This window comes from Artemia sp. Qi Xiang Cuo, chromosome 3, assembly GCF_049724085.1.
Source record: "Artemia sp. Qi Xiang Cuo chromosome 3, ASM4972408v1, whole genome shotgun sequence".
In the NCBI taxonomy this organism is placed as follows: domain Eukaryota; kingdom Metazoa; phylum Arthropoda; class Branchiopoda; order Anostraca; family Artemiidae; genus Artemia; species Artemia sp. Qi Xiang Cuo.
In genome coordinates this window covers 55,475,218-55,489,144 of record NC_142796.1, presented here as the reverse complement: position 1 = coordinate 55,489,144, position 13,927 = coordinate 55,475,218, and the positions used below count along the sequence as shown (strand labels likewise).

General features: G+C 35.1%; 1 protein-coding gene across 4 annotated transcripts in view; it reads right to left on the bottom strand.

The window, feature by feature from the left end:
• LOC148954301 (ATP-dependent DNA helicase Q1-like) overlaps nucleotides 1-13,927 on the bottom strand; it is a 97,745-nt gene that overhangs the window by 44,155 nt on the left and 39,663 nt on the right. For all 4 annotated transcript variants that reach the window (XM_089087015.1, XM_089087014.1, XM_089087016.1 and 1 more), the window contains exons 7-8: nucleotides 12,878-13,044; nucleotides 3,250-3,480 (exon numbers count right to left, since the gene is read on the bottom strand). In XM_089087015.1, the coding sequence (XP_088943141.1) occupies nucleotides 3,250-3,480; nucleotides 12,878-13,044 (398 nt within the window). The remainder of the gene's footprint in view (nucleotides 1-3,249; nucleotides 3,481-12,877; nucleotides 13,045-13,927) is intronic.

Below are 13,927 nucleotides of genomic sequence, written 5' to 3'. Positions count from 1 at the left end.
ACGGGGTCAAAACATAGACTCTTTCCCCAAACGGGGTCAAAACATAGACTCTTTCCCCAAAGGGGGTCAAAACATAGACTATTTCCCCAAACGGGGTCAAAACATGGTCTAAAACATAATAATAATTTTTACAGCACTGTTCGTATGGGCAGACCTCCGATTGGCCAAGCCAATTAGCTACCTCCCCATTCAAACCCAATTCATCCTCTTAGATTTATCTTTCAATTACTCCCAAACCAGGAAGTATAAAAATAACTTGACTCAAAGCTTCCCTATTGCAAAACCACTATCGCTTAGTAACGGGAATTTAACCTGTCTTTTGAAATTATGCTATAAGCAAATGTAATTAAGAAAAAGAAAACAGGCCATTTATCTGAAAAGAAAAGAAACAGGGGTAGAACCCCAACACCTCCCCCCGTAAGATAAATGACCGCCCACGCGCTACCTTGGTCCACCCTTACAAACATAAACACTTAACTTCAACTTTACAAAATCCATTTGCCTTCTCTCTTCCACCGCTTGGCTCTGGATCGGTTGTCCACACCACGTCCGGATTGTAGGATAACTGTGATCTAACTTGCATAGAATCTGTACTAAATTTTGAAAGTTGAAATCTTCAAGGTTCGTAGGTATTGATTGTGTGCTGAACAACTCAAAACAACAAATTTTATCGCTTTCACAAATTTACATTGGAGGGGAGCAGAGAATCAGTTTCTGGCACATATGATGATGCCAGCCATCGTGAAAAATTTGGCTGCACTACCATCTTAATTTACATCTGTGGAAACAACCCCAAATCTCGATAAAAAAGTAAATTGCCCCTTGGCATAATTTCAAATTGTCTAAGGCCGAAAATACACAGGCCAGTGAAAACGATAAGGGTACTGGAAATGAAGTAAAATTTTTCGCGAACCATGAATCGCCTTTTTTCTGGGTTCCCTCCCCTGGGATAATCATATGCAGAATATGCGTTGATGCTAATTGAAAATGAAATTTGGGTACATCTCCCACTGAATACAATTTGCCGGAAATAATTGTCGATTCCCATGAAAAATAACAGCTATGAAAAGGGTTACTGGACAAAGGTTTGGGTGAAGTATGAAGTGACAGAGAGAGTATCACCCAAGGACTCCAGATCAGAAGGGCAAAATCTCGGTAAAGGGATCACAACTTGTCCATCAGTTGTGTATTGAGAAAAAGGGCTATCTCTCGCGACTTCCCGCAGGAGATCTTCCCCAAGGGATTCCTCCCCCCTCATAAAGGAACAAACCCTCTTTTGAGTTGATGAAACTAATATCAGATTCCTTTCCAAATCTTTCCAACCCGACTCAAAATTCCATGTCTCCCATCTTCCCCTCAACCCGTTGTAGGTCCTTTATCTTTATTTTGTTTTATTCCCCATGGGTTTTTGAGCTCTTTTTCCCCCTTATCGTCTATATTTTCAAGGCATAGCCCATCCAACATTTTATTTTTCTCCCTAATATTTATGTTATCACGGCACAGCCCATCCAACATTTTTTTACTTTTCGCCACTGCAGGCTGAATCTCCAAATTCTTTCTCTTTTCTAAACTTTTCTTTTCTTCTCTACTTTTCTCAATTCTGTCATTCGCGCAAAATAATAAATAATCATGAAATCTGAATTGGACTCCAGTGTCCACCTTCTTTGACTGCATTTCTTCATTGTATCCCCGTTTAATATCTTTTTTCCCTCTTTTAGTCTTCTTTATTCTTACCGCAGAAACAAATATTTCGTCATCAAATAGGAACTGAATTCCGACATTTGGTGTTTCATATTAGTGTTTCAAAACATAGACTAAAACGTAATAATAATTTTTACAGCACTGTTCGTATGGGTGGACCTCCGCTTGGCCAAGCCAATCAGCTACCTCCCCATTCAAACCCAATTCATCCTCTTAGATTTATCTTTCAATGACTCCCAAACCAGGAAGTATCAAAATAACTTGATTCAAAGCTTCCCTATTGCAAAACCACTATCGCTTAGTAACGGGAATTTAACCTGTCTTTTGAAATTATGCTATAAGCAAATGTAATTAAGAAAAAGAAAACAGGTCATTTATCTGGTGGAACCCCAACAACGAAGATATGTCTTTAAGCTTTCCACTGGAACTCTTTATGTTCAAGATAAAAGAGGAGAATTTGGGAAGCATGTTAAATTTGCAAAGGATTATTACATTTAGATAGAGCATATGACAACATTTCAAAAGATAAGTTTTTTTCTTAGCTATCCTTTTATTCAACTGTTCATGGAAATATTTAGAGAGGATTTTAGTCATCATAGTAAGTGAAGTCACGAATTACAACACGGGTGGAACGCTTTCAAAACTTTTACCTCGAAAACGTAATTATCAGTGTAAGTGACGTCAGAAATTACTGCGCGGATGGAATACTTTCGAAACTTAGACCTCGAAAACGTCGTCACCATGGTAACTGATGTCAGGAATTAAGGCGCGGATGGAAAACTTTTGAACCTTTTACCCCGAAAACGTAGTCACCAAGATAAGTCACGTCACTAATTACAACACGGATGAAACGCGAATTGGACGACATTTTTTTTAATAGCTATTTCATCAGTGAACTGTTTATGAAGCTTCCCCACAGGGGGCTACTCGAACCTCTCACCCCGAAAATTTCGTCACCATGGTAAGTGACGTCACAAATTACAACACTTATGGTAGGTACTCATTTTTACTCAGATCTTGAATCAGCTCAGGGTTGAAGTAATAACAATAGCAAATGCTTCCATACTCTTAACTGAAAATGAACTTTGTCAAAGGAATTATAATAGAAATGATTTTATATTTAGATAGAATATTCATTTTGAATCATTTGTCGTCATTTTGAATACTTTAGTTATTTTTCCTTAGCTATCTTATTATCAACTGTTCACGAAAATAAATCCGCCTTTCTATTGACTATCTTTTACGTAAGAATTCTCACAATACCGTTTTAGAACATTTTCTTATAAAGCTCTTTTTACAATCATAGCCTATTTCCGTAAACAGAGCAACTGGTTAATTACAGGAGCACCAATTCATAATAATGCAGAGGGGGAGGGATATGTTTTTTCAGTTTCGTTTTTCTAGGGGAGGGCCCTATTTTTCAATGAAAAAACGAAAAAAAGGTATTTTTTTTTAATTTAAAAAGAAGGTTGACTCCCCCCCCCCAATCGGAACCCTTGGTTAATGCTTCTAATACAACTAATAAAAAATTGGTCAATTATTAATTACTTGATAGTAATTTGATATCCACTTTTGATGACATTTACTTCTCATTTCCGGGCTTAAATTGGCATGGTAACATCCAACTTTCAACCCTCTTGACCTAAGATCCTTCATCAATTCTTCCGTGTCCTTAATAGACGTTGAATAAATAATCCCGGATTGACCTCTATATTTGGTAATTAGCAATTTTTCCAGTTCATCAACACACTCCTTATGGGACGCTGGCTTTGGACGAACCTGAAAAATATCAACAAGAATGAGCAAATTTATAAAGATCGCCGAACACATATTTAGAAGCAATTCCAACAAGAATTCTTTAGGTTCTGTACCAGTTCTCTGATCAGTCCTTACCGGTCTTATGGATGTTTGCTATAGAGTAGTTCTATTGTGTCAAGTTTGAACAGAGCTCAGATCTTTACAGTTGTTGCTCTTAAATCGGGTGACATTTGAAAAAAGCTTCCGCTCTGTCAATGATGACCCCGCATATCCCTTGCTCTTTACAGTTAGCGTAGTTGGCCTTTCATCCTAACCGTGTACTTCCACATAGTTCGTTTTCCAAAAAAAAATTGTCACTTTGGGAGTATGAGTCATTATTTGGGAAAAGGATTTGCGAGAAAAAACCCGCTCACACTCATTGTTATATTTCATCACTCGAAAAATTCAGGTTTATTGAAAAAGAGGATTACAAAAAAATTATTTTTATAAGTTTTTTATAAGTAGAAAAAATTTAGGTTCTTGTGTAGAAAGTGGTAAGTGCGCAAGAATTTTATTGCAAAGTTCTAGATAAAGCTGTTCCTGTGAGGAGATTCCGTGAGATTTGAAAATAGTACTTCGAGCTGCTTTACTAAACTAGAAATTTCAATGTTTACAAGTTAAGAGATTATCAACTAACTATTTTTATTCATCAATGTTTCAGTCATTATTCAAGAAATTTCTAGATCCAACTGTTTTATCATGATTGTGAAGCTGGAAATTCTTTGGGGACAGTATCGGAGGCTCGGAGTACTCAACGAGGATTTTTATCTCCACGTTTCGCGGCACCACAGGTATGGAATTCTCTCCTGGAGGGTATAAAGCTAGCGGATAATGTTAATCAGTTCAAAAATAAGTTGAAATGTTACCTTCTGGGAATGTGTTATTGACTTAGATTAAAAATAATTGATTTATTTTTATTAATTTTGATATTCGTTTTTTAGTTTTGTAATTTTTGATTTGAGCATCAGCATCGAGTAGTAGGCTATAATGATTGAAACAACCATCATATACAGCACAATGGGTTTCCGATATGATTGTTGAAATGTGATGTAGGCGTTGTTTTTGCTAATAATTTTATTTGTCTTTATTTTTGAATTCTCCCATTAAAATCTTACAAATCCATAAGGCACAAATTGCGATTATAGCTTATTCCGTATAAGTTCTACCACAGAGAACAAACTTAGGTTTAATTAGACATAAGTCAAACCTAAGCCTAATCTAGGTTTTAATTTTCAGCTGCTTTTTATGTTTGAACTAAAACTTTGAAATTATTGCTCAGGCACCATAAATATATTTTCAGTTTAGATAATAACTTTAGCGATTCTGAACTGACGTAATTTTTGAACTGACGCTGCACGGATTTTTTTTCCTTTTAGAATAACAACATTTGTAGGCGTGTTTTTTTTTACAACTTCGAAATTTTTTCAAGGACTATGAAATGAAAATAGTATGGTATGGCATTCCGCCTCAACTAAGCTTCAAACGTTTGGTTTTCTATTTTAAGATTTTTAAATTGTTGAAATCCCTTGTCAAAATATATACAAATATTTTTGCAATTACCAATTTTTTGCTTTTTAAGCAATTTAATGTAAACTTTTCCAGGCATGAAAATCTTCAAGTTTTCAAGGTGTGACAAAGTCATTGCAATACTGATGAAAATAAAAATGACATCACTCACAAATTTTTTCTTCTTCTTAAATTAAGGCTCTTAACCAATTTTCTCAAACTTCTGACCGATCTAGATCGTTTTTTTTTAGGCCAAAATATTCCAGGATGCCAGGATGCCACCATCATTAAAACGTGTTTGCCATCAAATGTAAATAAAGCAGCTAACAACTGTTATATTTTGACGCAAATTACAGTAGCCTTAGCTTCCACATGCTACAATTTTTTGCATGCCACAATTTTAAATATACATATATATATATATATATATATATTTATATATTAAACTGTCCATGTCCATAGGTCAATGGTCAGTTCTGCCTTTTACATTTTTACGGCATCCACCATCTTTACTATACTGTCCAGGCAAGTGAACCAACCCGTTTTTCCAATTTTTTCGTTGCCTAACATCGCCTCTTCGCCTCATTTATTCTTAGTCTTGGTAACTTGAGCACGATTGTTTTTCTCTAAGCAAGAACTATCCATTGAAGCTATCCATTTAATTAATTTTCTCGTTATATAGTATTGACTCTTCACCCTGATTTATACCTAGTCTAAGTGATTTAGAGACGATTGCATGTTAAACAACAACCAAAGCCATAAAAAGACAAGCCTGTACGATCATAACAGCAATTAATTTTGCTCATTGATGTAGCTCAAGAACAATACCAAATTATTGAAATTTTTTCGAGAATTATAATTTTTTTGAGAATTATATGAATTTTTTTCTTCAAAATCCTGAAGTTTAATGAAGCACTTAATTTTAAAAGACTTAGTCACAAATTATCGAATGCCTTTGCAATTTACATTAACTTTTAGGTTGATTCATTATCCTTGTACTTTAAAATTCAGAAACAATATATACTAGTCATTCTACGTAAACAAAAGGTCAAACCTGAACGAAATTGAAACCAAATGGTTTTCGCACCAAAATATTCCCTAAAGTCGGGAGAAAACGTACTAAAACATCACAAAAATCAAAACCGGGAAGTGCCCCAAAATTGGAATTTTATTTAGCCCAATTTTATTTTTTTCATTTAGCCCATTTCGAGTTTTAGCCCAAAAATATAAAATAAATGCTTTGACTTTGAATAGGTTTTAAGGGTCGTATGCCAGGCATTTGGACCTGCCGAGAACGATTATCAGGTTCAAAATTGTTATTGAACTCAGAGTCCCCATTTGATGCTTTATCTTAACTGCTCAATTACACAAAATTTAGGTACAAAAAACCTTAAGATCCCATATTCACTTAGCCAAAATTTCTTAGGCAGCCCAAAATCGAGCCATAAGTCCAAAATAGTCTTTTTTTAGCCTTTGAAGCTAAGCTAAGAAGACATTCACATCATGTTTACGCATTAGAAAAGATTACTCAGTAAAAAAACATATTTTCTGTTAGTGTTTGAAGTTACGAGAAGTCCCAACAAGGCTTTTCTTGCAAACTCCACCTATAAGAGATGCTTCAGATTCGATCCCGTGGATCCCAGCCCTTATATAGTAATATAATTGCTGCACAAGATTCCATGACGATTAGAGCAATCTCATGGGGTCATCTGTGACAGCTATGTGGCTTACTTGTGGACGAATTTTAACAATGCAGATGTTGTCTTTGACGGTAATAACAATGGACCTTCGATAAAAGACTGCAATCACCAAAAAACAAAAAACAAAGGTATCTTTAGCCAGAAGATCCACTTCCCACATTCTAAGCCACTTTCAGTTAAGAAGGAAGAATTTATAAGCAACAAAGGGAACAAGTAGAGGTTCATTTTGCTACTTGCACTACGGCTTGAACAGAAGGCAATTAAAATTCGTTATGCCATCGGCGCATTCCAGTATTCTAAAACCGAAGCAAGAGACTCCCGTGACGCTGCACCTGACATTCTGTTTTTGCATGCCTTTCTTGGTTGTGCCACTACGTCAAGACTGCAGGGTTTGGGTGAGCCGGTCGGGCAAACGCTTTCGAAACGCTACAAGCGTTTTCACAAAGCTGCTTCAGTGTTGGACCAAGACGCAGCGCCGAAAGATGAGCTAGTTAAAGCTACAGAGCAGGCGCTACTTAGCCTTTATGGAATCCTTTATGAAATCAGCCTAGGGTGAAATCCTCGTTTCCCCAGGATACATATTTTTCGTAAGATAACTATAAACCTCGATATCCTTTGTCAGCTCTGGAAGACTTATCTCCAACACCCTCAGCTACTCGATACTACTTCTGCCAAGTCTTCTTAAAGGTAGCTCAGTGGAATACATTTCCTTCCACTCTGGTTTCTACCACTTGGGGTTGGAATTTCAAGATGGTGTAGTCGTGCCAGTCATGGCAGATACAAAACCCACATCAGAGCGGCTGCTTACTGTCATCAAGTGTACATACAAGTCGGAAGGTTAAGCAGCAAGATGCGTATGTCAAAGACCTGCGCCGCGAGACACTCCTGCCCATCCAGAATGTTTAGGCGACAGTTGCAGGAACGTGGATGAGGACAAGCAAAACCACAACGGGAGTAAAGCTGAAACAGATTGTTAGCATAAAATCAAAGCGAAGCAAATAATGATGTGGTTCCACTTTAAGATGCTAATTAATTTTAGCCAAATTGTGTTTCTCACTTTTTATGTGATATTGTAAGTTTTTACCTTTCACATTCGAAGTAGCCTAAAGCTTTCTTTTGAAATATTATTTCAGAATTCCAGGTGACTGACACGATGGGTAAATTACACAGGTGCTTTTTGTGAAGAAGAAGAGGCTGGTTATTTCGTTGGAAATAGATTCGACGAATGTTTGCATTTCATTTGCTTGTCCATTTTAGAAGGAACCATTCTCTCAGGTTTTCTTTCTTCAGCAAAATATGTTTTTCGACTTCTAGCTCAAGTTTGTGCTGCCTAACAACTTTGGGCCACCTGAGTTTGGGGTCATAAGTTTTTTCCGTGTCTAAATTTTGACCAGTTCAGCAGGTATGATAAGGTATGAAATGACATCCCAAAACTTCTGCGAAGGAAAGTAAATTTTCGGGCTTTTACCGGTGATATTTGGCATTATTACGTTTTTTTTAAGGCAAAACTGAAGTCTAAATTAAAGATGATATAAGACATAGAAAAACCCTTGTAAACTCATTCAAAGCCAGGGTATTTATTTTCTTTTTGGGCTAAAATTCCGACCTTTAGGTTCAATTTTTGGGCATTTCCAAGTTTCAGATTTTTGCAATTTTACTATGCTATTTTCCAAATTTTTTGGAGAATTCTAGGATCAAAGAAATTCGTGTTGCAATGTGTTCCAGACTAACCAGTCTAACATTAGGCTGATATAGTATGTATTGTAATTCAATAATGTGCCATAATTCAATAATGCGCTATAGTATGTATTGTAATTCAATGGTATGACAGCTATTCCTCAGATAATGAATAATTTTACAACAATAACATTGTATTTAATTAAAATCAGTTAAAATTTCCCAGGAACTTCCTACCTCAATTTCACAGCAATTTCTGACTCTTCTTTTAAAACGGCCGTTAAATCGAGAATTCTTGGAAATTTTCCAAGAATTCGTGAAGTCTATCCTCTAGGAAGTTTTGTCTTTTAAAATCATTATTTCTTAAGATGTCTTTAAAATATTAATCTTGGAAACCTTGCTAATCTTGAATGTATTGTTTGTTTGACATGTGTTTAATTATATGTTTTGGCCTTTTTTATTATATTTCTTGTTTTGTTTAATTTTTTTCGTCATTAGAAACTGTCCCTTTCTCTTTATTCCAAATAAGGAAAAGAGCTACATGTTCAGACTACATCTACATCTTCAGATAAAAACTTCATCTACATAAAGGTGTTCGGTTGCGAATGGTTTTAGCTTTTATTTTTATTGATTCATACGTAAGAAAAGATTTATTCATGATGAAATGCACATACAATAATACAGTTTAGTAATCCCCCAAAGGCTCTTTGGCGTGCAAAGAAGAAAGAAGACACATAAGTCACTCCCTCAGAAAAAATAAAATCACTTTCTTACTCACAGAGAGAAAAGCAACGACATAAATCTAAATATATTAGATAGATTAAATGAATTAAATAAACTCCAATGAATCCCGCACAAGAAAAAGAGAATTAAAGAAAAACTTCTAAAAAGTTCAAGGTTTTTTTTTACATTTTTTGTAACAAAGTGAAAAAGTGGCACATTCGAGCTGACAGGCATCGTACTCCACACAACAGGACTGATAAAAACCTTACTCCCTTTTTTAAAATTTGACGCCCCCACTGGGAAGACCGGTGGCATCAATTCACAAGGGGCAAGTTATATTTAAAAAATTAAGAAGGGGTAAGTTCGAAATTTTGTTTCCAATGAAAGCACCACAATACTATGTTTAGATGAGAATACCCAAAAGAATACTTTTTAGAATCCAGGAGGGGGGTCAAAGAAATTTTGGTTAGCCAATGCCCCCCCCCTCCCCAACCGCTAATGCATTATTGCATCAGATTGCATCTTTCAAAGTATCTTACTTATCGTTTTGCATCATTTACTTTTGCAGCAGAGAAGCAAAGCCATACTTTTATCTAGAGGATAAAAGACCTCGTTTCTAAGGTGACTAGACCAAACCAAATAATAAATTAAGGCAATAAACACTTTGTATATCTATGATAACCTCTCTTTACGAGATGTTTAGTTCCATTAAAGAAAATTGAGTAACCTAGCCTAATACTGCAACAATTTAACACCACCAAGAAGTAACTAGGCAATCTATCACCTAGACAACAAAATGAGAAAAATATTCTATCAAAGAGCTAATTTATAATAGCTAGAGTACTAGTGGTGTTACCAGTAGAAGTTCATAAGGATGAAAATTTTAGACGAAATGCTTTTATTCCCAAAAAACACTAAAACGTAAAACCAAAATTCCCCACCACCCGGAAAACTGAGAATATTTCAGGTTGGAGGAATAAAGAACTATTTTTTTTTAATTTTTAGAGCACCTGAAACATAAATTTTTCTTAAAAATGTTTTATTGAAGGTTTTTTAATTATTTCAAGGCCTTTTTATATGTGTGGGTATTGTTTATTTACTGCTAAAGTACCAAGGACATCAAAATAAAATATTTTTCACCCTAATGCCCCATTTACCTAATTTTTTGCCCATCTTACCTTAAAGCCGTGATTTTCTAGGTTTTTTTGTTTTGGTTGCTTCAAAATTATAAATTTTTTAGGGCAGTTTTACATTTATGTCAGTGTTGCCACACTGAAGCTTAAAACAAACAAACAGAGCCAATTTCATGCCAACATGACGCTTACTTTCCCTCAACTACAGCAATAGTCACAACCTTACTTGCATACAACGAATGCCACAGTTTAATTTGTAAACGGCCATTCCAAAGAATATGGGTAACGTCGAAAAAAAAAAACTTTCAACGCCATCTATCGCTTGGTGATGCTTGGCATTTTTCAGTGTAATAATAAGAATAATTAACTAAATTAGTACAATTGGTAAAAATTAAGGGAGTAATAAGTGTCTGATTTCAGTTCCTGACAGAAAAACTATTACAAAGCTTTAAAAATGCCAAGAGTGCCAGACGCTAGATTGCGTTGATAGTTTTTTCTTGTCGACGCTAGTGCCAGTTTCCCCTCTTATAAGTTACCCATTCTCTTTGGGGCAAGCTCAATGGGGCATTAGTACTTACAGATCTCTATACGCTTCTTCCCCTTCAATTTGATATCCAAACGAGGATACTGAAGGAGGCACTTCAATGTATACCTTCTGCCATGGCACTTCATTTTTCACGACAGGCTGTCGGTAAAAGTACCGCCAAAGAGTGAGGCGGGAACTTACAAGAGCGGAAACTAGTGCTAGTATCAACAAAAAGCCATCAGCACCATCTAGCTTTTGGCATTTCTTCGCATTTTTTTCAGTGTCATAATAAGAATAACTAAATTTATTTGTGTAGTTTGTAAAATTAGTATAGTAATAAAAGTCTGATCTCAGTTCCTAACAGAAAAACTTTTGCAAACCTTGAAAAAAATGCTAAGAAAGAATCATTTCTTAGACACTTTTTTGAAACATCTGAAACAACACATTCAGTTGCACTTAGTATGTGACACATCTAGTTTCTTGCCCTTTTGTTATTGCAGCGCAGCCTTTTTTTTCAGTTTCAGATATCATATTTAGGCTTTGGGTCAAATTACAAATTCTTTTTTCACATTCAGATTCAGAATTCTCAGATTAGACCTAGAATATTTTCTCAAAGACGTGGTAGTTGCGCGACAGTTCCAGAAACAGATTAAGAGGAAAAATGCAAAGATAAAAATTAGTATAATCAAAGAAAACATCATTATTTAAAGACTTTTTGAAAAATTTGAAAATAAATATATCTTAAGTTTCTTAACTTTTTTGCCGTTTCAGTACAGCATTTCTTCAGCTTCAGATTTCGGTTCTCCCATCAAGATTCCCGATTCCTTTTGTTGCTTTCAGATTTGAAATTTTGAGATTAGGCCAAGAATATGCTCTCAAAGGGATGATATGATAGTTCCACCGTAGTTTCAAAAGCACAATTTTTAGGAAAACATAAAATGAAAAAAAGTTCTAAGAAAATGAAATATAGTTCTAAGAAGAACTATCGTTTATTTTTACTTTATTGAGGCAAATAAAACATTTTGTTTATTGTCGTTTCCTGCCAACTACATGTTCATCCTCTTCCTGAATTTGTTGGGCTAGTAGTTTTCTTTTTTTGCAGTTTCAAATTTCACAGCTACGCTTACAATAAATTTACTTCAAGCAATCAGTAACTATTGCATTGCCTGTAGGCCTGCCTCATTAATGCCATGACCTTATTTTTAAACGGGTATCCGAATTTCTGAAGATTTAACCTTTGGTCCTCTAAACAAACAAATTGAAAAAAAAAAATGCTATTTAACAAAATAATGACTCAAGCATCGACCTAAGCACATACTCTTAGGGTGGGGATTCAGCATCTTCAGCTTGAATTATTTCAATGATTCACACTGTAAAAAAACTTCAAATATATTCTTTTGCGATACTTTATTGCAATTAGAAAAACCAATAATGGCTGAAATGCGATACGATAGATTGTGCACTGTTATTCTATTCACATTTGTTAGTGGAGTATTCTTTTGTATGGTAGCTATATATTCCTTTGTATTTTACTATTATTATCTATTTTACTATTCATATTTACTATCATCATTGTTTAAATTAATGGTATGTTCTCCTTTTCTTGTTCTCTTTTTCCCCTTTTTTAAATATAAAACTCAACATCTGGATTCTATTTTCGAGACTAAATTATTTTGACTACTATTGTTCCAATAGTTTATCTATGACGGGACCAATACAACAATTTAAAGTTGAAATTTTTATATTGCTCTGTAATGTCACAAAGAGAAAAAAAGAGAGAAGGACAGAGGGAGAGAAAGAGAGAGAAGAGAGAGAGAGAGAGAGAGAGAGAGAGAGAGTTTTGCCAGCTAAGAGCCCACCTCCCATGACAATTCTATATATGTGAAGAAGTTCAGGCATTTGGGCCTAGAAATAAAATTTTGCTTGAAGCATGACTTTTATCCCCCAACGAATCTTCTGTGATGTTTCTTGAATCTTCTCTAATTTTTCAGTTATTTTAACCTATAATGACCTATAATAACCTATTTTAACCTATAATGAAAACTGCAAAGATCGTGAAGAGCTATCAAATTGAAAAAAGTATAAACAACTATTTTAACCATGGTTAAAATTACCTCATAATAAAGATTAGGTCGGTTGAACGAAGCACGGAACACAAGACAGCCCTCTATATTAAGAATCTTTTGGACATCAGTCAATACTCTTGAAGGTGCTGTAGCAGTCAATCCAATTATAGGTACTTTGGGAAAAAGATTCTTTAAAACCCCAAGAAACTTGTAGTCTGGAAAAAGAGAAATTTTTCGATATTGTATAAGCGATTGGGCATACTTAATAGCAGAACACAAAACACTGAACACAATAGACGTACACAGAACACTTACGAGATATATTAGAAAAAAGAAAATAGACACAAATGCAGGAATATATTTCGTGATATGTGAAGACCAACTTCAAAAAAAAAAAAACGAAGCGCAGGCAAATTATATGGAAAATAAAAGAAATAAAAGAGATTCGCAAATGTTTCATTGGAGGGGTGAGTGCCCAAAGCTCTTCCTCAACTCATGCACGCCTTAACAGATCCTTGCAGAAACTCTTACAAATTCCTGCACGAATAATAGACGCAAAATTTTCAGAGGGTAAACATTGCTGCCAAACTGCCTAAAACATATAAAAATGGTGTGCATTTTATATTATTGGTTTTCGTTCTTACGAATGATTTTGGTGAAAATTTCTAAAGGTGCTCGCTGCTATGTCATACATAGGCAGATTTATTGGAAAGTGCCCAGATTTAAAAATGGTCCTTGAGAAATTTAAGCGCTTTAAGTTCTATTAACAGGGATTTTGGCTCAAGCTTGGCCTAAGAAAAAAAGAAACAATACATAAAAAATTGACAGCTTCTGAGTATTTTTCAACCACTATAAAAGTAAGGTTAGCAACGGAATTTACATGGATACTATACCTGACATAATAAGTCCCGTATGTGGGATTTCTTTTTTTTGGGGGGCGGGCAAATCTTTGGTAAGAACACAAAAAAAGCGACATAGAAAATGTCAAAAACATAGTAAAAATATAAAGATTTCAGAGGGAGGCACAGGAGCCCGAAGAATCCCACCCCCATACGCACATGCCTCACAGCTGGCAGGAAACTATTCAAATTTACTGGA